General features: G+C 45.6%; 1 protein-coding gene across 1 annotated transcript; it reads right to left on the bottom strand.

Moving 5' to 3' along the window:
• Positions 1-1,421: 1,421 nt before the first annotated feature.
• On the bottom strand, positions 1,422-24,830 carry Tmem192 (transmembrane protein 192). The gene is made up of 6 exons (XM_052752364.1): positions 24,689-24,830; positions 17,981-18,127; positions 15,421-15,685; positions 11,405-11,539; positions 10,076-10,178; positions 1,422-6,577 (listed from the first exon to the last, which is right to left on the bottom strand). The coding sequence occupies exons 1-6, from the start codon at positions 24,713-24,715 to the stop codon at positions 6,454-6,456; spliced, it is 801 nt and encodes a 266-aa protein (XP_052608324.1). The 5' UTR covers positions 24,716-24,830; the 3' UTR covers positions 1,422-6,453.
• Between the last annotated feature and the right edge of the window lie 1,055 nt (positions 24,831-25,885).

Here is a 25,885-nt window from a genome sequence, read left to right as displayed (position 1 = left end):
ATTTTATTTTTGAGGCAAGTTTTTGCTAGCCCCGACTGGCCTGGAACTCTGGAACTGGATATGCTGACCAGTCTGGCTACTGTACACAACCCTATCTCAGCTTCCTGTACTCTGGGTTTACAGGCATGGATCAACATGTCAGGCAACAGATGCATTTTTAAACTTCTAAGTCTTAATCTGACGAAAGTTTTGCTATTAAACCCTATGCCTAGCAAAGGATACACTATCGAGCTATATACTTCAACCTTTCCATCTGTGAGAGAGTCTTGGTGAGTCAACCGGGCTGGACGCAACTAACTCTGCAGCCCATCCTGGCCCAGCACTCCCAAGGGGCTGGCGTTACAGCCTTGCATCACCAGCCCAACCCACCTCAGAAAGAGATAGGAGTTTTAAGAATTTATTTTATATCTGAGAAGGTCTTATGTAGTCTAGGCTAGTCTCAAACTTGATACATAGTAGAGGCTCACCTTGGCTGACGTTGGATTCCTGACCGTCCAACCTCTGTCCCACAGATACCCAGCCTTTGAAATTTGTATTTGAAGATAGCCTAGTTTCCTTATAATCTCAGAAACATTTTAAATATTAATAAGGAATTAGATTAACAGTAGCAGAGTTCTAAAGTTGAAAAATGTTCCCGGGTTTTCATTTTAGTCATCAAATCTCGGTGTTACCCTCTCTTTCCCCATTTCCTTCTCCCCTTCCTCTTCCTCCCTCCCTCCCTCCCTCCCTCCCTCCCTTCCTTCCTTCTTTCCTTCCTTCCTTCCTTCCAGGTCCAGTACTAGGGATTGGGTTCAGGGCCTGGAGCATGCTATGAAAGTGCCCCACACTGAACTAACATCATCAACCATGTCTGATTTTGATGTGGTCTTGTTAAGCTGTCCAGGCTAATCCTGAATTTGTTATTCTCACACTTCGCCCCCGCCCGCACTTCTCCAGTAGCTGGGATTGCAGGCAAATGCCTTTATGTCTCGATAAATTTTGTGGGGTTTTTAAAGCAATTTTTAAAAATTATTGTGCGTGTGAGAGAGAGAGTGAGCGGCAGACAGCGACAGATTGAGGGTGCGGAGGTCAGGAGACACTTCTCTTCTTCATCATATGTCCCAGGATTGCATTTAGTGTTTAGGTAACAGTTGCATGACCAGCCCTTTTGCCCGGGGAGCCATCTCAGGCCCTCAAATTGGTTCTTGACAGAGAAGTGAACAAGGGAGAGAAAGGGACTACTAAATGACACCAAGTTACAGTTAGAGCAAACACAAAGTACCTTGTCCGTTTGCAAAGTGGGGTGATTATAGACAGTGATAATGTACTTTCAATTTCAAAAAGCCGCAGGAAAGCATTTGAGAAGTTGTCACCAGAAAGGGAGACAAATGTTTGAAAAGGTAATTGTCACCTGATAGTTAAACACTACAAATGTACACATGTTGAAACGTGACAAGGTTCCTTTTAATGTACCGTTTTTATCCATTAAATTTAATTTTAATAAAAGAAAAATGATTCTATATGTAAAGGTTGTTCCTCATGGTCTGGAGTTATCACTATTGTCTTCTCATAGTTTTTTACTTAATCCTTTTTTTTTTAAAGATTTATTTTATGTATGAGTGCTATATCTTCATGTACGCCTTTATGCCTGAAGAGGGCATCAGATCCCACTATAGATGGTTGTGAGCCACCATGAAGTTGCTGGGAATTGAACTCAGGACCTCTGGAACAGCAGCTGGTACTCTTAACTGAGAACTATCTCTTCAGCTCCCTTCACTTAATTCTTAAATGTCCAGGCTTGGTGGCTTGTGGCCGTATTTCTGCACTTAGAAGCAGGAGAATCTGGTTTTTTGCTTTTGGGGGGTAGGGGTGGTGGTGACTTTTTGCACTTCCTCCCTCCACCTCCCAAGTGCTGGAATTATAGGCATGTGCTACCATCCCCAGTTGTATGCACTGTGGAGAACGGAACCCAGGGCTTCACGCATAACAGGTTAGCAGTCTACCAACTGAGCTGTTTCTCAGGTCCAGAAGGGACCTTTCATCAAAATTACATTTATTGTGTGGGTTTATGGGTGGGCACCTGTACCATGACAGCCAAGTGGAAGACACAGGACAACGTGCTGGAGTCGGTTCTCTCCCTAAACCTTGTGGGTTCCAGGAAATAGGATGCCCTCTTCTGGCCTCGGGGATTAGGCGTGTACAGGTGCACACGCATACATATATGCAGGCAAAACACTCAGATGCATAAAATTAATTTTTAAAATGTATACTTTTCCTCATTCATTAAAGGACCCCAGGGCCTCCCCAATGATGTCATCAGTAGCAACACTCTGTACCCTGGTGTTCTAGTCTGGATCTGCCCTCTGCCCCAATGGCCCAAGCACTGGTGCTGTGAGATGGGCAGAGGTGAATCAGTCACATTTTCAGTTAGCATACAATAGCGTCTTTTGTTGTTCCAGGCTGTCCTCTGATTCACTGTCTAGCTGAGGGTGATCCCAACTGTTGATTCTCCACACGCTGACATGACAGGCCTGGACCACAAGGCTGGGCTAGAAGAGTATTTAGTTACAACTTTTTGTTTTTGAGACGGGGTCTCCCTCTAGCAAAGGCTAGCCCCAGATCTGAAGCAATCCTGTTCCAGCTTCCTGGGTATTGTGGTTACTGAGATGAGCCACCATGCCCAGCTGCTCCCTGTGAATTTCTCTTGTTATAAAATATTTCTCTGATTTAGCTGTATGTGTGTGTGCATGTCTGCATTTAGGAATCTGCGTGTGCCAGGCCAGAAGAGTGTAAGATCCCCTGGAGTTGGAGGTAGGCAGGTAGTTGTGAGCCACTTGCCATGGGTGCTGGGGACTGCTACAGCCCTGAGGGTGAGCACGTGCCAGCATTCGGAGGAGGCTGTGGTTTTGACTGACGACTGATTTTGGGTGCTGGGATAGAATCCAGCTTCGAGGTTGACTACTCTAGGCAAACACTATGCCCTTGAGCCGCAGACCCAACACCGAGGCTGCAGGTGACTGTTATTGAGATGGGGTGTCGTGCAGCCCCAGCCGCCCTTGAACTCCATGTGTAACCAAGACAGCCCCAGACTTGATCTTCCTGCCTTGGCTGCCCAAGTGCTAGGATGACAGGCACGAACGAGCCACTGCTCCAGGATGTGCGACTTCCTCATTCAGCGACACAAGGGAGATGAATATGTGAGAGTTGATCACTCTAGGCCAAGGGAACAGCAGGTGCAAAGGTCCAGAGGTGGTCACGTGCTTGGCAGTCCAAACCACCGAAGCAGGAATAAAGCAGTGCCAGCAGAGAACTAGGGAAAACGGTGGAGTGGGGAGAGGAGTTGATTTCCGAAGGACCTTCACTGTCAGCCCTTCGATTTTGAGAAGGAAGTATGTGCACAGTCACATGGCCTAATTTGTGGTTTAGATCTCTGGGGCTAGACAGATGGCTCGGTGGTTAAAGGGTACTGGCTGCTCTTCTAGAGGATCCAGGTTTGATGCCTTGTTACCCCATGGTGACCCACCCCTCAGTAACGTCAGTTCCAGTGTGTTGAATGCCCTCTTCCGGCCTTCTCAGGCAGCAGATATGCACATGGTCCATGGACATACATGCAGGCAAAACACCCATACACATAACATAAAACAATAATGTACAAGGAAGAAAGATCTCTGACTGCTGAGTTAAAATATAAATGTTTGGAGAAGAAGGGAGTTGAGGTGATCAGAATCAGATGCCCTGGGGCCAGAGTTATGGCTCAGTGGTTACCATGCTGGATGCTCCTCCAAAGGACCTGGGTTTCATTCCCAGCACTCACATGATGGCTCCCAACCACCTGTAACCCCAGTTCTAGGTGATCTGATACTCTCTTCTAGTATCCATGGGCACCAGGCACACACACTTCACAGGCATATAAGCAGGCAAAACATTTATACACAGTAAAATTAAAAACCTATTTAAAAGAAAAAGAATAAGATTTAATAAAAAAATATATTTTAAGGAATTCTATTCTGTGTAGGTACACTAAACAATAATTTTATTAAAGTCATTAAATTAAAAATAAGCATGTTAAAGATTTACAAAAAAAAAAAAAAAAAAGGAAAAGCACAAAGGAGCTGGAGATAAAGCTCAGTTGGTAGCATGCACGAAGGACGGAGCTCAATTCCTGTTCCATAAAGGGGACAGAGATGGGGATGCCTGCAATCCCAGCACTTGAGAGATGCAGGGAGAAGGATCACAAGTTCAAGGTCATTCTTGAGTACACAGGGAGTTCGAGGCCAGCCTGGGCTACCTGAGACCTTGCCTTAAGAAACAAGAACAACAACAATCCCAAGAATATCCCAGGAGAAGGATGAGCAAAGGATTTGGGATGCATGTCGCAAGAGAGTAATGAAAGGTCACAGATCTGGGATTGACACCAATTTCATTCATAGAAGAAACGGCAAGCTGGGTCTGGGAACTGAACTCCATCTTCCGCAGGCTCCGTCTGCGCACCTAACCACTGCGCCATCTTTCCAGCCCCTGCCAACTCTTAAGTACATTCTGGTTTCAATATGTGAATGTTAATTACTGTTTGGGGACTCCACCATATTACTGGCAGAAGGCATGTATATGTTTATCTTGGAGGAGGAAAACTTTTAGAGTGCCCCTGCAGTGGCTGTATCTAAAGGAAACGGGAATTTACTGTCCACAAGCAAGAGTTTGTAGGATCGAATGAACAGTCCTTGCCTGTCAGGTTGCATCCATCATATCCCGATATAATTATGTTATAATTCTGCAGGGCTACAGACTGCAACCTGCAGAACAGAGATCACACTCATAAGCCCTCAGGGAAAAGTCGTTCTAATTTTAGGCAGAGACACCTGACACTCATGATCTCACCAACTGGGAGATGGAAGCAAGAGATTCCAAGGCCAGCCCTAGCGACATGAGGTCCTATCTCAAAAACCAAAAACAAAGGCACCAATTGATCAAAAGGAGCTCTAGGAGAAGCATTGCCACATGAAAACACTTCATTTTCACTGCAGGAATTAATCTGTTTAATAATACCTAGAGAGAAATCGACTTGACATTTGAATCCCATGACAATTCTGAACTATAATCCAAGACCAACAAGAATCTTTTTCCTATTTGGACAATGAAAACCTGTAGTATTGTGTGTATTTGTGTGGTGTGCATGTGACGCGTGTCGGTGCACACACAAGAGCGTCTTGTTGAGAGTTTAAAGGCCAGAGCACAACTTTCAGGAGTTGGCTTCTCCTCCACCAATGGTTCCTGGTGACTCAGGTCACCAGGCTTGTATAACTAGTACTTTTCCTACTGAGCCATTTCACCAGCACCATTTGGTCAACTTTTAACCCACAGACGGTCTTATGCCTATACTTTAACACATTTTTATTTTTTGTGGTTTTTTTTTTTTTTTTTTTTTTTTTTTTTTTGCGGGGGACGGGATCTCTCTGTAGCCCCGGCTGGCCTGAAACTCATTCTGTGGACCTGGTCAGTCTTGACCTTCCTATGTCTGCCTCGCAAGGAGTAGGATGACAGGTCTGAGCCACCACACTCAGCTCATTAAACGCACTGGTGAAATCACAGTGTAGTAGAGAGATACACGGCAACTCCTTGAAGAAGGGCAAACTGAAGTGAAAGTAGCAGATTATTCCCCGAGTCTCTCAACTCTGGCCCATGGAAGGTCTCACCGTGTTACAGGCGTCACCACGTCACCACTTGGGCTCCCATTGCCCCAGGAGTTCTTGGCATTCTATTTCTCGACAACACACTGCAGGACTGGCACAGCCTATGTCCTGTGAGATCGGTCCTATATGAGGAAACTGTTTTGTGCTTTTGGAGCAAGGTCTCATTCTAAGGACTGGGCAATGGGCTGACCTCAAGCTAGTAGTGATGCCCCTGCCTCAGCTCTTCAGGTGCTGGGATTACAGGTGTGAGTCACCACAACTGGCTGAAGGAAATTCTTTGTAAAAGCTGACTCAGTGACAGAGTGTTTGCTTACTATGTGTGAGGCATCTGGGTTTGATCCCCAGCACCCGAAAACAAGCAAGCAAACAAAAACCAAGTTAGTTGACTTTTCTCTCGTCCACACACATATAAAATGCATGGGAGCCTCTTCGGAAGCAAACATCAACCACAGGAAATAATGCCTTCTCTCAGCAGCTTAACTGTGGCAAGACCTCACTGGTTTTTAAACCACGTTTACAGCAGATTGTCATGTCACACTTGCTTTCCAAACAGCCAAATTATTCCAGGGTTCTTAAACTATAGCTTGGATTCCAGAAAAGTCAAGAAGTTAAATTACTTCAAACTATGCGAAACATTCTCAAGTTTTCCAGACTGCTTTAACCACCCAGGGGCTCACGTTCCCAGCACACACTGCGACTTCGGCAAAGGCTGCAGGTCCTAACTGTGGCAGCCGGGCGGTCTGAAGTGACTGTGGACTCCACAGCTGTCACGCCCAGGAGCCTCTCATGTTCTAGCTGGCTGAGAGGCCAGTTCCAGCAACCGCTTACTCAGGAGGGCATTGTGTCGTTTCAGATATGCTATTATGTCTCCTTGCTTTTCAACAATTTCTTCTAGGTTTGACATAGTCCTGCAGAAGTCAAGATATAAACAGGTTACACAAATTCACCAATGTTCTTTGATATCATTTCAAATGAGTCCTCAGTGGTATTCAGTAAGGTAAATTGTGCCCAGTATTTTCCCTTGGGTTTTATACACCAGGGATATTCCAAAATCAGTCTTTCATGAATGAACTTAGTGATTTCCGCTCTGGAAATCAATCTGTTTTGCACATATTGCCTTTACTTTTACTTATTTTAGGCTTTTTTTTTTTTGCCCAGAAAAGTTGCTAATATTTTTTACAATTTAAACTGGGTGGTGGTGGCACATGCTTTTAATCACAGCACTCGGGAGGCAGAGGCAGGTGGATATCTGTGAGTTTGAAGTCAAAATGGTCTACAGATTGAGTTCCAGGACAGCCAGGGCTACACAGAGAAACACTGTCCTGAAAAAAAAAAAAAAAAAAGATTTTACAATTTAAAGTCAACACGTGAGCCAGGTGATGGTGGCCCAGTCTTTAATCCCAGTATTCTGAAGCAGTTGGATCTCTGAGATCCAGGACAGCCAGGGTTACACAGAGAAATACTGTCTTGAAAAACCAAAAATAAATAAGGAAAGAAAAATAAAATTAATTTTAAAAACATGTAAAGTCAATGTGTGGTGCACGCCCTTCATCCCAGCACTCAGGAAGCAGAGCCAGGCAGATCCCTGTGAGTTCAAGGCCAGCCTGGTCTACCTAGCAGCTTCCAGGACAGCCAGGGATAAATAGCTAGAGTCTGTCTCAACACCCCACAACCCCCAAAAGCAGTATCCTCCTAATTTGATAGGGGTGACTATGATGGCTTGTGGTGGTATTGTATTCCTCAGCTTCCAGTCTGAGGAAACAGGATCAGCTGAGGAACTGGCATTGAGGTAGCTGTGGCTTGTTCTGCTTCTCTGATCTTTCAAAATATTGTGCACCCTAATAAACTTACCTGGGGTCAGAGAACAGAATAGCCACTAGATACAGAGGCCAGAAAATGGTGGCACACACGCCTTTAATCCTAGCATTTCAGAGGCACAGATCCGTCTGGATCTCTGTGAGTTCAAAGCCACACTGGAAACAGCCAGGCATGGTGACTCACGCCTTTAATCCCAGGAAGTGATGGCAGGAGGCAGAAAGGTACAGAAGGCATGAGGACCAGGAAATAGAGCTGGTTAAGCTTTCAGGCGTTTAGCAGCAGTTCAGCTGAGATACATTTGGATGAGGACACAGAAGCTTCCAGTCTGAGGAAACAGGATCAGCTGAGGAATTGGCAAGGTGAGGTAGCTGTGGCTTGTTCTGCTTCTCTGCTCTTTCAGCGTTCACCCCAATAACTGGCCTTGGGTTTGTTTTTATTAAGACCTTCTAAGATTCGTGCTACAATGGCTAATCTTGGTTGTCAACTTGACTGCATCTGGGATTAACTGAAACTCAATCCCTGGGAGCTCCTGGGAGGGATTCTTCTTGGATCTGGGCCACACCTCCTGGTGGCTGCGCACACAAAGGACGTGGAGGAGGAAGCTCTGCTTTCTGCTTGTGCCCTCACTCTCACTGGCAGGTCCACCTGTCCCGCTCTGGAGCCCCTCCTTCCTGGTGTTGGAACTGACTTCCCCAGGGTCCCAGTGTGGACTGAAAACTGGCAGCTCTCCAGCACTCCTCTGGGACTCCAGCACCAGATTAGGACTGCTGAGACAGCCAGTCCCGTAGGCTGAACAACTACCAGATCCTTGACCTTTGTGTCCAGAGACAGCCATTACTGACCTACATAGACCACAGCCTGTAAGGCACTCTAATAAAAAATACATACATATACACATACATACATACATACATACACACAGATACATACATACATACACACAGATATACATACACACATACACATATATACACATGCTGTGGAATAATCCCTTTGTACACTGTGAAGATTTGTTTCTCCGATTGGTTTAAAAAAAAGCTGACTGACCGGTAACCAGGCAGGAATTACAGGCAGGACAACCAAACTAGGAGAATGATGGGAAGAAGAAAGGTGGAGTCAGAGGAGACGCCAGCTGCCCAGGAAGCAGGATGTGTAGAAAATGAGGAAACACACCATGAGCCATGTGGCAGAGCATAGATAAGAAATAGGGGTTAATTTAAGTGTAAGGGTTAGCTGGTAACAAGCCTGAGCTATCGGCCAACCATTTACAACTAATATTTAGTCTCCAAGTCAGTTATTTGGGAAAGAGCTGACAGTTATTTGGGAGTAGGCAGTCGGTACAGGAAACCTCCACCTACACACACACACACACACACACACACAAACACACTACATACATAAATACAGGGTTTCTCTCTTAAGTAACTCTGGGTATTGTGGAACTCACACCCTGAACTACATAAAACACAGCAAGAGGCAGGTGGATCTCTGTGAGTTGGAGGCTAGCCTGGTCTACATAGTGAGTTCCAGCACTAAGGAAGTCAAGGGAAGAGTCAACAGTCTGAGTCTACCCTGGGCTACAGAGCAACACAGCAAGCAGGAGTCTAGTGTCTACCCTGGGCTACAGAGCAACACAGCAAGCAAGAGACTAGCCTCAAACCCATAGCGAGACCCGACCCCAAACCCCAGACAAACAAATAAACATCAGGGCTTAGCTCCTACTTTGCCCAACTCCATATTCACATCACATGTGTCTATCCTCTCAATCCAGTGAATGACATGACAATTTTATGTTAAGTCTGTATTCAGAATCAAATTAGTTTTCACAGCTAAGCTAAGCTAAGGTAAGGTCTACTATTTATTATATTTCATATACAAACTTCTATTTTCCCGGGAGTAATACTTGCTCATTTTAAAATTTATAAGGATTTTGTTCTTGAATGAATATTATTTATAACAGAAACAATTATAAACAATCTGATTATTCAGTAATGAAGAAGGCTCTTTAAAAACACGATAGATCTAGAGTTGTGGAGCATGCCTCTGATCCTAATGGGTAGAGGAAGGTGGCTCTCTGTGAATTCAAGGCCAGCCAGGACTACATAGTGAGATCTGTTTCCAAACAAACCAAAAAGTGCTATGACTGGATACATTACAGTACAGAGGAAAGTTATATGGGAAGAAAATGCTTATTTTTCTGAGAAAAAATTCTGTCTGCTGGCCTCCAACTTGGGGTCCTCCCATCTCAGTCTCCTAGGTCTGTGTGTGTGTGTGTGTGTGTGTGTGTGAGAGAGAGAGAGAGAGAGAGACAGAGACAGAGACAGAGACAGAGACAGACAGACAGACAGACAGAGACTAGGGATGAACCCTGAGACTCATACACAGAGCCTCTGACTACATTCTTAGCCTTTATAAAAACTGACTAAAAATTACTTTGGGTCAAGACTTTGCTAAATTGCTCTGGCTAGGGATCCACCCTGCTTCCTTGGAGGCATCCCCAGTAGACAGAATCAGAGGCACGCACCATCAGGTAACTGAAGGGAAAAAGTTAATTCTTTCTGACTTTTCACTGCCTGTTCAAGCCTTACCTGAAGCCGGTCTCGGATACCGTATTGCTGGGGTAAGCAGAGATTTTTTCTTCTTCAAGTACATCAGGCTGTGGTTTGGCTCTATTGAACCTCCTAACTTTCACTGAAATAATAAAATAGTTTTTAATTAGATTACCTGTTTCTGAAGAAATTCCTATGTTCATTTATTCAAGTGATACTAATTGGTTACTCTTTTTGCATAGATAATATATATGAGATTTCATAATGAGTAAACAGTTTGAATATAATTGTTTATCAACAAACTTACACATTTCAATCTACTAAGCAAGGACTAGTAACAGGGAATGTCGAGATTATCATCAGTAACAACAATAACAATAATAGCAATAACATTTACAACACATGAGCACAGCTTGAGTGTCCTAGAGGATGACCTCATTCCAGTCTCAAGACCACATCATGAAGTGAGCACTCATTTTTTTTCCTTGAGACAGAGTCTCACTGTGTAGACAAGGCTGGCCTGAAACTCAGAAGAGACCCATGTGGGTCTGCCTTACAAATATTGGGATTGTGTGTGTGCTTGGCCTGGCCTTTGTTTTTAATTTAGATGCCAAATTTACATGCAGGGCCTAGCTTGCTGACTTGGTTATAATCCCAGAGCTTGGAAGGCAAAGGCAGGGGGTTGGCTATAAATCCAGGGTCATTCTGGGTGCGTTGCAGCAGTTCTCAAACTGTGAGTCACGACTCCCCTGGAGGTTGAATGACCCTTTCACAGAGTCACATATTAGATATCCTGCATATCAGATATTTACATTACAATTCATAACAGTATCAAAATTACAGCTATGAAGTACCAAGGAAAATAAGTTTATGAATGTGGTCACCACAATGTGAGGAATTGTATTAAAGGGTCACAGCACTGGGAAAGTTGAGAACCACTACCTTATAGGAAACATGTTTGTTGATTTGTTTCCTATAAAAGCTTTACTTTAGTTAGCTGAACATTCTTTCTTATTTAAAAATTGTAAATTGCGTGTCTAAGGGTATGCGCCTGTGCTTTCACGAAGCCAGAGGCACTGGATCCCCTGGAGTGGAGTCACTGGCAGTTGTGAGACACATGACATGACTCAAAGGCTCCCCCCATCTACGGATGACACAAATGTAGGAAACTGACTCATGGGTAGTGGTTGTCTCTTCTGTTAGTGTGAAAGAAGACCGGAAGTGGTCAGAAATGAGAGACAGGGGTACTAAAGGAGTCCTCAGCTGACAGGGAGACCGGGAGGCTTCTCACTAAAGGGACAGGCTATGCTTCCCAGTGCGCAGGAGAGAGGCAGGCAGAGGTCCCAGGACAGCGGCGTCCGCTCTCACCTGCATACAGCAGCAGACAGCTGAGGGAGCAGGTCAGCTCCAGGGCCAGGACGGCCAGCATCAGCTCCAGGTACAGCCTGCCGGGCTCAGGGAAGGAATGCTGTACGCACAGGAGGAGGAGCAGTGCCGTGTTGCCTGAGGAAGGAAGGAGAGAGGCAGAGATGGGACGCTGGTCTCCAAGGCAGCACCAAGTTCCTTTTGGTTTGCTGTCCATAACCTGTTTGCTTGTTTGCTTATGTATCCCACTTCCTTAAGCCCTGGTGATTTCCTAAATGAAAGAATGAACTGTGTTGTTATATATAACAAACCCTTAAGGTCAAGAGAGCATTTATGCTAATAAGGGTGGGCTCTACGTAGCCTAAGCATGGGTCTAGTAACCAGAAGGACCAGCAATTAGAGGGTTGGAACTTCTGCCCCACTGGCCCCAGTTGGGGAAGCTCAAGAGGTTAGAAATTTAAATTCTTAAAAAAAAAAAAAATCTGGAGGGCAATAATTTGGCTTGTAATATGCTTGCCCAGCATGGATGACAACCTGGGGTCAGTCCTCAGAACCACATAAAATCAAGGATCTGGCTTCTAACCCTGGAATTCAAAAGGTAGATGCAGGAGGACGAAGCCTACATAGTGAGTTTGAGACCATCCTGGACTACATGAGACCTCATCTCCAAAACTCAAGGACTTAAAGATTTAGCTCAGTGGGAAGATGTTTGCTGGGGAAGTTTGAAGCCTTGGGTTTGGCTCCTAGCACCAAAAACAAAAACAGAAAAGGAAAAATAAAAAAACAAAACACCCAAAGAATCTCATGTTGTGGAATAATCTTTTTGTACACTGATTGCTTTAATAAAAAGCTGAACTCTAAATAGCTAGGCAGGATCTCCAGACACAGAGGACACTGGGAAGAAGGGAGGGAGGGGTCAGGAAGGATGCAGAGCAAGCAGCGTGGGCATTACACTGAGCCATGAAAAAGAACACAGATTCAAAGATATGGGTTAATTTAAGTTTTAAGAGCTAGTCAGAAACAAGCCTAAGCTATTTGCCAAGCTTTCATAATTAATAATAAGTCTCTGTGTCATGATTTGGGAGCTGGCTGGTGGGACAGAGAAAGACTCACTACAATCTGACCTTGTTTTTAAACTAAGGGATGATTTCTTCGCTTTAGAGAAATACTAAACTGGCTTCTGTGGTTCTTCTGCACATGTGAAAAAAATATTTATTGACACAAGGTCTCAACACTGTGTAGGCTGGCCTTCTCCTGCCTCAGCCTCCTGAAAGTCAGATTTTAAGAAGGTAAAGACAAAATAATTTCTTCATGAATTTCAAAACTATTATTTTCAGATTTTGAAACAAACAGTTATTTCTAGATCATTACTGAGAGTATTCTTTACTCTTGTCCCATATAAGGGAGATAAAGTGGTTAAAAAGTTCCTGATTTATTTTTGTGTTATGGTGACACCTTCTGGTCACATGGTGGTTACACATCCGTTAGAACTTGTATTCATCCCCAGGAGAGTCCGGAAGCAATAACCTCTACCCACTCACCCAGGCTCAGTCAAGGTGACCCACTTTACGGTGTTCTTTCTCTGCTGAAGTGTATTCCTTGAACCTCTACTAAGACCCCTGGTGAGTGAATGGGCTTGTGGGTTACCCTTCACAACAGTTCTCGACCTGTGGGTCAAGACCCCTTCGGCAAACAAACCTGTATCTCCAAAAACATTTGCATTATGATTCAGAACAGTAGCAAAATTAGTTAGGAAGCAAAAATAATTTTATCGTTGGGGGTTTTATCACATGAGGAACTACTAAAGGGTCACTGCATTAGGAAGGTTGAGAACCACTGCTTAGGGTAACACACTGATAGAATACAGAAGAAAACTTCAATTCTGTAGAACTGAAGAGGTCATTCTAAGGACAAAATTTGACAGAGTCAAAAGTCCCTAGGTCAGTTCAACTTAATTCTATTAAACCTCTGAAAGCCCCACAACAATAGAGAGAAGCAGGCCAGACCACCTGTGCTGCTACTGGTCATGCCTTGAGTCAGGACCCATGAGACTTGTGTTATTTGTTTCCTGTATGTGTGGGGTACCAGGGATTCAACCTAGGGCCTTGAGCAAGATAAGCAAGTACTTCATCACAAGTGTATTCTGAATCTGATTTTCACGTTTTGTTTTGTGGTAGGGTCTTACTAATTGTGATGGTTTGAATGACAACAGCCCCCATAGGCTCACAGGGAACGGTACTATTAGGAGGTGTGAGCTTGTTGGAGTAGGTGTGGTCTTGTTGGAGGAATGTGTCACTGGGGATGGGCTTTGAGGTTTCAGATGCTCAAGCCAGACCCAATGTATCTCTTCCTGCTACCTGCCAATCTGGATGCAGAACTCTAGGCTCCTTCTCCAGCACCATGTCTGCCTGTGAGCTGCCATGCTTCCTGCCATGATGACAATGGACTAAACCTCTGAACCTGTAAGCCAGCCCCAATGAAATGTTCTCTTTTATAAGAGTTGCCATGGTCATGGTGTCTCTTTACAGCAACAGAACCCTAAGACACTAATGAAGTAGAATAAGGTAGAAAAGATCGATCATTAGATATTGACTCACTGATTTATTTAGGGATTTATTTAAAGCACTGCTTGTCCTGCCTATATGCCAAGCACAACTTCCCTTGCTACCTGGGACATGACGACCTGGAGAAACAGCTGAAGCCATGGCTTGTTGTCTTTAACAACCTGCTGACTGCCATGTACGCCTCTGGAAAATCGCCTTGTCGTTTTAGAGTGTAAAACAGGAATGCAAACTGGACCCAGGACGCAGGCCTTTCAGGAGCTGTTCCCACTTTGGTCCCCTGGTGACACCTCCTCTCTTCCACTCTCCTCAGGGTAGGAGTGCTTATTCCAGAAGCACTGGAATTGCTGCTCCTCGACACTAAGTTACCCAGGGTAACCTTCACACACCCTGTAGCCCAAGCAAGCCTTAACACTGTGATTCTCCTGCTTGGTCTCCCAGGTGGCAGGCCTAGGCCTGGTGAGGCCGGGCTTAAGACATAGGTGTTTTTGAGTTTTCTGTTTTGAATAATATAGCTTATTTGTCTATCTCCTAGCAAATTATTATCATTATTTCCTATAGCACAAAAAAAATCACTGAACTTCACTTTAAAAATCCTTTTATGGCCGGGCGGTGGTGGCGCACGCCTTTAATCCCAGCACTCGGGAGGCAGAGCCAGGCGGATCTCTGTGAGTTCGAGGCCAGCCTGGTCTCCAAAGCGAGTTCCAGGAAAGGCGCAAAGCTACACAGAGAAACCCTGTCTCGAAAAACCAAAAAAAAAAAAAAAAATCCTTTTATGGGGTGAGGTTTTTATTTGTTTGTTTGTTTAAGATAAGGTCTCTCATGTAGCCCAGGCTGGCCTTGAACTCCGGGGCCTCCTGCCTCCACCTTGTAAATGCAGAGACCTTTTCTAATCCTCAGAAATATCAACAGCAACAGCAGCAGCAGCATCCTTCCTCCTGGAGCAAGTCAGCTGGCTGGTTCCAAAAAGGTGGAAAATTCTCCATTTGGAAAAGGGCTGCACTCATATCACCTCCACAGCAAATAGAAATTTCAAACCAAAATTAAGGCTATCTGCCCAGCATGGTGACACAAAATTTGTAATTCTAGCACTGACTTGGGAGGCAGAGACGGGAGGATTGCCATTAGTTGGAGGCTAGCCTGATGGAAAAGAGAGCTCTGGGAGTGCCAGCCTACAAGACACAGTGAGATCCTGTATCAAAACAGCAGAGACTGGAGGAAAAGCTTCAAGAGGCGGGTGGCACAGAGCGCAGTCGGAGAGTGCTTGCGGAGATGCCCCAAGCTTTGGGTTCAGTCCCTCTTCCCACCAAAAGAAAACTTCAGGATAGCGGCTACAATATGTATCACTCGCAAAAAGAGACTATATTTGATTCTAAAATCAATAAAGTCTAATTCCACATGTCCTTTTATCACCTTTGGCACTCAAGCTGCAGAGCAGCTGAGATTTGCAAGGCTTACCAGAAGAGTGGACCATGAGGGGGAGTGTTTTGAGACGCCTCGTAGACCGGTAGATCTGGGAATAGCCGCGGCCTCTGACTTTGCTGTGGTGGTAGTGGAAGTAGCGGTCAAGAAGCACATGCAGAACCCACAGGCTGACTTTCCCAAGGATGATGACCGTCTGGACTCTCAGTGGGCTGGTGTAGTTTTCCGGACACTTGTCTTCATTCGGATTAGGGTACGAACACAGCACACCTGTTAAAAACGCCAAAGTAACAAACACAACCTGTGGGAAGAAAAGCAGGAGGATTCACAGTCAGCATGTAGGTTGCGGTCAGGACCAGTGAGATGACTCGGTGGGCCAAGGAACTTGTCCCCAAGACTGACAACCTGAGTGTGACTCCCAGGATCTACACGGTGGGAGGAGAGAACTGACTCCTGCAAAGCTGTCCTGACTTCAGCGTGTGCTGTGGCACGCGTACCTGCATGCACACAGGTGTGAACGTACACACCCACACATCAGTGTAATAAAAATTAGCATAAATATACAGGTTTAGGAAACAGGAACTGCCATTTCCTAAAAGGCTGTATGACTTAGGCCATCCTACTCTGACAAATGACTGTACAAGCTTTTTACCAAAAGCATTCTGAAGAACTGTGGGAGCTGCGCACAGAGACATATGTCTGTCATCCGAACACTCAGGAGGCTGGAGAATTTAAGGTCAGCCTGGGCTATACAGGGAGATCCCACGTCCAATTTGAAAGAGAAAAATGCAAGAAATCTAGAACACAGACAAAATCACAAATAGGAAAATAAAATCGCCCTAAATCCCATTTAAGGAGATGATCACGGAATGTTGAACTTTTATGCCTTTCTCTTTTATTGAAAAAAAAGAGAGGTATAAAAGGAGTTGGTTATCTCAGAGGCAATTAATAAGGACTGGGGAGATGGCTCAGCAGCTAAGAGTGGGAACAGCTGTCTGTGGCAGAGGACCTCAAGGGTTCGGTCCCCAGCACCCATGTCAAGCCCCGGAGGATCGGATACTCTCTCTTCTAGCCTCCAAGGACATCTGCACTCCCCCTCCCCACATAATTAAAATTAAAACAATTTTAAGAACTAATAAAATTATATGCAGAAGCAGGTAGATCTCTCAATTCTACAAATTGAGACCTTGACTTTAAAAAAGGGGGAAAAAAAGCATTCCATGTGCATGTCCAAATACTTGAAGGCATTATCACCCACTGGCCCATAAGCTGGCCTCTACTGATTTGGACAGAAGTCCATAACACAGCCAGACGAGAAAGCTGTGCAACAATGAGTCCCGGCTGTGACATGGGAGATCGGTCAGCAGAACTCAGAGCTTGCTAGAATGTATCATCCTGTCCTCCAGAGCCAGTCTCTTGGGACACAGTCCACCTTCTAATGAAGTCTGATGAATGGGGAACTTAGAAAAGGAATGACAGTATTAAAATTAAATAAGTAATCAATTTAAATTAACATGGATCTGCATATATGCTAATGAATGAATTCACATATGAATTTATCAAAAGGCTAAGGTCTTAGTATGCAGCCCAGACTGACTTCTTCTTTGATCTCTGCCTGCTAATTGTCAACATTACAGGCATGTTTTTTTTTGTTTTGTTTTTTTTTTTTTTTTTTTTTAAGACAGGGTCTCACTATACAGCCCTGACTGGCATGAACTTGATTTGTAGCTCAGGCTGGCCTTAAACTCACAGAGACTGCCTGCCTCTGCTTCCAAGTGCTGGAATTATAGGCGTATGTCACTAAGCATGGCTTTAACTTATGAATTTATTGTGCATGTGTGTGTGCACTTTGCTAGGACATGAATATGGACATCAGAGGACAATTTTTCCAGAGTGGATTCTCTCCTTCTACCCTGTTTGGAGGCAGTGTTTCTATTCATAGACCAGCTAGCCTGGAATGCAGAATACCAGGTACTTTGTGATTTCTAAGTATGACAATCACACTGCCACTTGTGTCCTTACACACATGCAAACATCTCTACAATACTCTCTTTGAAGTATAGGCACAAAAATTTGTACAAAAATACACATACCCAGGTAGATCTCTGTGAGTCTGAGGCCAGCCTGATCTACAGAGTGAGATCCAGGACAGGCACCAAAGCTGCACAGAGAAACCTTATCTCAAAAAATCAAAACAACACATATATAAAATATATATAAAATACAGTTTAAAAGTGGATAGATATATCCCAAGTACCCCCCCCCCCCCCAAAGAGCTTACACCCGTTGTGTGTGCACACGTGTGTATGCACCTGGGGGGGTCAGAGGACAATGCAGGTGTTGTTCTTTGGGAGACATCTGCCTTGTTGTTTGGTTTTGGAGATGGAGTTTCTCAGGAGGATCTGGGGCTCACCTCCTATTAGATGAGGCTTGCCAGAGTCCCAGGGTTCCTCCTGTGTCCACCTCCCCATTGTTGGGAGCGTAGTCCTCCCATTGGAGGGGGGACCCAGCTCCTCAAGCATATCTTATGACTGGGCCATCTCACCACCTCCACGCTGGTGTGCTTTTAGAAAGAGCAGCGCTGCACTGAACTCACATGTATAAACAACAGAAGATTTGCTATGATGACCGTAGGAAGAGGGTGGAATCTGGGTCTAAAGTGAGCATGTAAGGAGTGGTGTGGGAGAGGCTGGGTGTCCAGAAGCGGGTCATCATCCATACTTTGAAGGATCTCCAAGGAACCCTGTGAGGCAAAAACACACAAGTTACAGCAAGACTTTCTGGGTCATGTTTCTCTTTCTGTTCTTTCTTTAGGTTTTTCAAGACAAGGTTTCTCTGTGTAGCCCCAGCTATCCGGGAACTTGCTCTGTAGACCAGGCTGGCCTTGAACTCACCGGGATCCACCTGCCTCTGCCTCTTGAGTGCTGGGATTCCAGGTATGAGCCGTCACACCTGGAACTTTTAAAACTACTTTGTATGATTTTTGTATTGTTTGTGACACACAACTATGACCTCAGTACTTGGGAGGCTAAGACAGAGTAACCCAGAACTTGAGTCTAGTACCAGCCTAGGATACTGAGCAGTCGCTTCTTCTACAAAGACAAAATGAGCTGGGGAGATAGCTCAGGAGTCGAGTGCTCATCCAGCATATGTGACACCCTGGCTTTGGTTCCCTGCACTGCAAAAACAAAACAAAACAAACAAAAACCCCAAGGGCCTGGGGTGTAGCTTAGTGGTAGAGAGTTTCCTCCACATGAATGAGGTCCTGGCTCCAATGCTTAACACCACACACACACACACACACACACACACACACACACAAAAAAAAAAAAAAAAAAAAAAAAGCAAAACTTTTATTAAAACAATCTTTCAGAGAGGTTCATCTGCCTCCCTAGCATAGGGATTGAAGTTGTGAGACTTGAGACATGGTCTTACACTCACTGCACCCCATGCTGACTGTGAACTCACTGTGTAGGCCAGACTGGCTTCCAACTCATGTTTGGGAAGCCATGAAAGAACCTTTTTTTAAAGACAGGGTTTCACTATTTAGCTCTGGCTAGAATGGACTTGCTCTGTAGCTCACAGAGATCTGCTTCTAACTCCCAAGTGCTGGGATTAAAAAGTGTGTTTCCACACTTAGTCCCATAGAAGTAGTTTTATTTCCTTTCCTTTCCTTTTTCTTTTTTTTTGGGGGGGGGGTTTGTTGTTGTTGTTTTGTTTTGTTTTGTTTTGTTTTGAGACAGGGTCTCTTTCTACATAGCCCTCGATGTCCTAGAACTCACTATATAGACCAGGCTAGCCTGAAACACAGATATCCATGTGTCTCTGCCTCCAGAGTACCAGAATTTAAAATGTACACCACCATGTCCAACTATTTCATTAATTTCTATAACTCCAGAACAAAGTAATACATGGTATAATTTAAGCAACCCATTTTTTTAAACTGCAATAAGGTCTCCCTAATTTGTTCAGGCTGGTCTCAAACTCCCGTGCTAAAGCAATCCTCTAGTCTCCACACTTCATGTACTGAGATTATAGGTAGATGCCACCGTGTCCGGCTTCAACCTATTTCATTAAGCCTTCAAAATGTAAGCCTCATCCGAGCCAAAGAGCTCGGCTCGGGGAGAGAGGGAAAGTCATTTTTGTTCAGGAGGATAGCTACTGGTAGACTGACCATGCTCAAGCAGATGTGCTCACACCCATGCACGGACAGACAGCACTAATTAAGGCTCAGTGGGTTATATAAAAAGAAGAGGAGGAGGAAGACGAGGGGGAGGACATGAAGGTGGTTAGGGGACCACTGACGGGAAAGAGTGAACTCAGAGGGAAGGTGAGGGGCGGATGTGATCAATTCATACATTGCATACACGTACAGTCTAGGCTGGCCTCAAATTCTCTATGTGGTCGAAGCTAGCCTTGAACTCCTGATCCTCCTGCCTGTACCCACTGGAACTGTAGGCATGCACCACCACACTAGGCCACAGATGCAATTATTAAACTGCCTGGTGTTCTACAATACTTTGAAAATCGGCCTTACTAAGAATGCCTTAAAGAGAGCCTGGGCGGCGGTGTGGCTCAGTGGTCAGTGCTCACCTAGCATGTCTGAGAAACTGGGGTCTGTCCCCAGCACCCACCATCTCATTTCTTCCAAAAGTGACTAAAACAAGCTTTTGGTTTTAACAGAAATATTCTAAGTGCCAGTAGGAACATCACTCCGTGGAACCATTAGGGAGACATGAGTTTGTAGGAATTAGTCTCCACAAAAATGTCTAGCTGTCAGTTGAGTCCTGGGTGCTAACCTAAAAATTCCAGCCATGTTTAAAGGTGCTGTGTCTGCAGTCACATTACCTCCCATTCTCTGCTGCATACAAATGAGGCGCGTCCTTAGTGGACACTGGTATGTATGGGGACAGTGCCACCTGCCCAGAATCTCAGCACTTGGGAAGCAGAGGCCATAAGATCGATGGTCATTGAAGGTTAGCCTGGACTACATAGTGAGTTCTAGGCTGGCAAGTTAGTGAGATCCTATCTCAAAAAGAATAAAGAAGACTGGAGCGAGCCTTGGCTCAGCAGTTAAGAGCACTTGTTGCTTTTCTAGAGGATCTGAGTTTGGTTCCCAGCACTGACATGGTGGCTCACAACCATCTGTAAACCTAGATCCAGACTTCCAGGGGTCCTGGTCTTTCTCCTGACTTTCTCTGGCATGTACATGGCACACATAGAAGCATGCATTCTAACACTCATATAGATACAATAAACTCACACACACACACACACACACACACACACACACACACACACACTCATTTTTAAAGAGTGAAGGGATATGAGGGGTGATAATAGTCAAAACTCAATACTAGATTTACATGTAGGAATCTAAAGTGTGACTCAGGTCTGGGGTACTGCTCAGTTTTCAGACTCGGGCACCTAATGCTGCTGTGGTGCCCTGTGTATTCAATCGCTTGGAAGTGTCCACTTTATTTGCTGCAATCTATGGTACAATTCTGATGATTTTTGTTTGTGTTTTGAGAGCGGCTCTCTCTAGGTAGGTCTGGCTGACCAGGAAATTCCTAACTTAAACTCAACTTGTGGTGAATCTCTCGCCTTTGCCTCTGAGTATTGTGATAGCAAGCATGCAACACAGGCTAGCTTACAATTCTGGTTGTTTCTGTTCCCAACCTGTCTTCCTTGAGCATTTTCTCTATCTGAAGAACATGGGACCTTGCCAATTTGCCCCTCAGCTAATGTCTAAGCATGCTTATATGTTCAGATAGGGCAATTCCCATCAGGGAGCCTTCCTGGACACCTGAGATCTGGAGCATGCCACATCTCTATCTCTGTTTCCAAAGTATTATGTGTAACTCCCCTGTCATACTGTCCACTAATGACTTTCCCCCTTCTTTATTTTTTCCAAGGCCTGCCTATTTATCCACCTTTCCTGGTAGACTACATTGGATTTACCAATTCCCCACCTCTTACTTGTCTGTCTTACGGACACACTCAGCAAACACTGGTGCAGGAATCAATGTACACACCACATCTGTCTTTGCGGGTTTCCACAACTCACTCACGGCCATCAGTCGTGAGAAGTCCCGCTCATCGGGAGAAGCAGTAAGGACACAGGGAGGCGGGACCAACTCTGACCAGAGGTAGTAAGAGCTGTGGCTCTGGGAGGGTCCCCAAGTTAGACGGCGATAAAATTCAAGTCCTGTTGCTTACTGGCTATGGTAAGTTACTTCACATCTCTATTTCTCAGTTTCTGCATCTTTGGTTTTTTTTTAAGATTTATTTTTTATTTTCTATGTATATGTATGCATACCACATGCATGTGAGTGCCTAATGAGGCCAGAAGAGGGCGTCAGAACTCTTGGAGCTGGAGTTAGAGAAAGTTGTGAGGCAGGGGATGTGGGTGTCGGGAATTGAACCCGGGTCCTTTGCAAAACTATATGTACTTTTAACCAACCAGCAACCGCTCCGGCCTTAGTTTCCTCCTCTTAAAAATAGACACTCATAAGAGTACCTGTGACCAGTCTTGGGTAGGAAGATTCAATGAGTTACCTCACAAACAGTGCTTACTACAGCACTCGGCGGGCTGAACAATCAATGTGAGCCTTGCTTTCCAGCCTTCCCCATCCCCATCCCTCTTCCTGACGCCCTGAGCTCTCAGGAAACCGCTTTGATGGCTACACTACTCCTCCCTGTTCTTCCCCAGCTCCCTGCCTCTCACAACACACCCTCACCTTTTCCTGGTCATTCCCAGCTCGTCACCTGACAAGCGGGTCAACTTCAAGCTCTTGAACATTAGGACAGTTCTATTTTCTCTTTGCTCTTTCTACCTATTTCTGTGTTGTTTCTGAATCAGTTTCAATCTACTCATCATTAGTCCCATTTTATCTGTCTTCTTACAAGTCTGGTTTTTTCATTTTTATTTTTTCCAAACCTAGGACCTCACACATATGAAGCAAGTGCTCTAACACTGAGCTGCATCCTCAGAACTCTAAATTATTCCTGCGTTTCTTCTATGAACTCCCTATAGCTCCCTAAGACCAAGGGTGACCTTGAACTTACGATGCTCTAGCCCTTACCTCCTCAGTGCTGGGCTTACAGATGTGTGCTGCCATGCCTGGTTTATGTGGCGCTGAGTCCTGGGCTATGTGCAAGCTAGGGAAGTAAGAACTCTACCAAGTAGGCCCAACCCATTCCACTACTTACAACTGAGTGAATTACTACTACCGAAGAACTGACCTATTGTTTTGGCCCAAACACTGGCTCTTCACTTTTTTCCCCCCAGTAACTGCTTCCTTTGGGGACCCGATGACAATGTTGCATTAAGCCTTACTGGGACCCAGGTACGGTGGCGCATGCTTGTTTATAACCCCAGCATATGTGAGGCTTCAGCACAAGGATTACAGTGAGCCTGAGTTATGTAGTGTGAGCCTGTAAAAAAACAAAACAAAAACCCTGAGGGAATATCTCTAACTCTTTTCCCTCTCCCTCTCCTGGTCTGGGGGTAGTCAAAGAACCAAAGACGGTTTGTCCAACCTACTCTCCACGAGGAGTGCGAAGCAAAGACAGACACTAGGCAAGTTGACAGCTGCCCACCGACCCCAGGGTAGACTCCGAAACGACTCCTGTCACTGCAGACACTCTGAGCTGCCCTCCTTTGGGTCCTCACAGAGCCCTGGGTGTTAATTCACCAGAATCTGCACCAAGTCCTGGTCGTTATAAATGAGCCATTAGTTCGCCGACTCACTTGAGTGTCTGGGCTTGCAACACAGTCCATGCATTTAGCTCATTAAATGTGCGTTTTGTTATCTACAAAATACCAAAAGCAGGCAACCTACTCAGGTCCATAGTCATTCAGCTATCTAACTGTTGGCAAAATAATCATCACCAATTGTCTGTTGAAGGAAACATCAGGACTGTACCCCTGAAACTGACGTATCCAAGAACTCCAGGGCAGCTCAGCACCAAGAAACACTTGCTGCTTGTTTTTTTCTAAACCATTCACTTTTCCTTTTAGGTATTTATTTTCTCTGTAATTGCCAGCCCATGAAATCTCATTCTTAAAATTTCAAAAACAACAGGCTTTGCTTTAATACATGAGTCTTAAGTTTCCATGTATTAGTTTTCCATTTTCCCAATTGAAAAATAAAACTAGTTTTTTTTTCTAGTGTTACTGTTAGAAACATATTTATTTCATCAAGAAAATTTAACTAGCTAGGAGTGGTGGGGCACTCGAGCTATCCCAGCACTAAAGAGGGTGAGTTGGAGAACAGTTTGGCAAATTTGAGGCCAGGTTAGGCTACATAATGAGTACCAGGCCAGCTAGGGCTACACAGTAAGTCTAAAATAAATAAAATAAATGACTGCAGGAACCACAGACACAAGAATCTAAGCTCTGATACGTCTGGAACCTTGCTTTTCTGGATGGACCTTAGAACTAAGACCACGGTGATGTTCTTTATATTGTTTTAGTTATTAGCTCGGGTCAGTGTGCTCACGAAATGTCAGCCTTGTATTTCTCAAGGGCAGGAATTTTCAAACGCATGTTTCCTCCCGAAGTTCCCCCCCACCATCCAATTTCAAATCAACATTTAATCATAGTGTCTTAATAAACTTTCAAACACAAGATTTAGGCAATTGTATTATCGTTCTATACTGGCTACACCGTGAACTGGGCCACCGCGTACTTTAGAAAAACAAAACAAAACAAAAAAAAATTAAGTTTGCATCTATCTAAGATTAAAACATCTTTCTGTTCCTACCATGCCTACATTCAAAACAGCACATGATACTTTTTTTTCCCCCTCCAATCTCGGTTTCCGGGAGATGAGAGCTACAGGTCGTTCCCGAGGGATGCTGGAGTTCAGCCCCGCACCACAGCCACTCCAGGTCCCGGGTCCTCTCTCCAGCCACCGCAGGAAGACCCACAGGACCCACAGATAGGAGTCGGGCTCGCCGGGGGTTTGCAAGCCGCCACCGGCCTGCCAGCCTCCCTCAGGAAGGACTGTCAGGCCAGCGCGCATCACGTGCAGCTCCCAGTTCCGGAACCAAAGACGCGCGGTGCACGTGAGCCGCGGACCGAAGGGACCCTGGCGGCCCACCGGGCCGCGTCCCTCCGACTTTGATCCGGAAAGGCTCCCCGGGCCCGCGGTCCCCCCACCCCGCACCCCCGCACCCAGCGTCCCCTCCGGTCCAGGCCGCTGCGGCTCTGGGTCGCTCGCAGCCCGCAAGTCTCCGCCCCGCTGAGCCCAGCACAGGAAGCGGGGATGGCGGGGACAGGGCTTGGCGTCTCACTCACGTCCTCCAGCCTGCAGCCCGCCGCCATGACCCGCCGTCGCGGGGCCAATGCCCCGCCAGCCTGACCTCTCCACCGGCGCCCGGGCACCCAGGGCCCGGGACAGTCGCACCTTCGGGGACCTGCGCGCCCCCGCCCCGGACACACCCACTTCTGCGCTCGCCCCGCCCCGACTGCCCGAGGCCACGCCCCTCTATCTAAATCAGCCGATCCCCAGTCAGGGGGCGTGGCCTTCCCCCCGCCAGTCTCCAGCTCGGGCGTCGTTCTGGCCCAGGCGTTTCTTGTGGGGCGATGGTTGGTGGTGGATCTCCCCTAAACCGTTGCTTGATCTGTGGATCAGAGATTCAGCAATTGAAGGACGAATTTCTAGTGCAGCCGTTTGAACATGATCGGCAAATGCTTCCCTTTAAAACGTTACTTCTGTGGCGCAGTGTTTGCTTGCAGCAAGGACTTGGAAAAAGACGCAGTAAAATCGTAACTCCACCAGTAGAGGGACCGCACTGGAATAAAGATTCCGGTTTCTGTAACACGATTCACAGGTGTCTCCACAGAGAAGCAAAGCATTTATATGTTTTAGGGGCTTAGGCGTTTTGTTTCTGTCGTCGTCGTTCTCCACCCCCCCCCCCCCCCCCCCCCCACACACACACACACTTTCTTGAGACAGGGTCCTGACTGTCCTGGAACTCACCATGCAGACCAGGCTGGCCTTGAACTCTCAGAGATTCTCCTGTCTCCCGACTGCTCTGATTAAAGGCGTGCGCCACCACCCTTGGCCCAAGATTGAGTCAGTTCTTTTCTTCCACCATATAAGTCCCAGGCTTGGTAGCAAGGGCCATTTGCCAGCCCTCAATTTTTTATTAAAACAAGGTCTCATGTTAGTCATGCTGACCTAGGACTTGATGTGCACAGAAACTGACCTTGAATCCCTGGTCCTCCGGCCTTCGCCCACTGACACCTGGCATTACAAGTGTGTGTCGTCACACCTGATGAGTTGTTTTGTTTTATATACGAAGTATTTATTTTTAATTGTTTTTATTTTATGTGTATGAGTATTTTACTTTAGAATACATGTGTATCTGTGCACCATGTGCGTGCCTGTTGCCCAGGGAGGCCAGAAGAGGTCACTGGATCCTCTGGCACCTAAGTTAGAGACAGTTGTGAGCTGCCATGTGGGTGCTGGGAATGAAACCCAGGTCCTCT

The sequence above is a fragment of the Peromyscus californicus genome, unplaced genomic scaffold (assembly GCF_007827085.1).
Source record: "Peromyscus californicus insignis strain IS unplaced genomic scaffold, ASM782708v3 Scaffold_23__1_contigs__length_62951481, whole genome shotgun sequence".
NCBI classification, from domain to species: domain Eukaryota; kingdom Metazoa; phylum Chordata; class Mammalia; order Rodentia; family Cricetidae; genus Peromyscus; species Peromyscus californicus.
This window is presented reverse-complemented; position numbering and strand designations above follow the sequence as displayed.

Excerpts from the sequence above, each read along its gene's own strand:
- Tmem192 (XM_052752364.1), bottom strand. The coding sequence starts at position 24,715 with ATGGCGGCGGGCTGCAGGCTGGAGGAC. Across the intron at positions 11,540-15,420 it reads CCTCATGGTCCACTCTTCTG|GCAACACGGCACTGCTCCTC; the intron begins GTAAGCCTTGCA and ends TTCCTTCCTCAG. Across the intron at positions 6,578-10,075 it reads GTATCCGAGACCGGCTTCAG|GACTATGTCAAACCTAGAAG; the intron begins GTAAGGCTTGAA and ends TGACTTCTGCAG.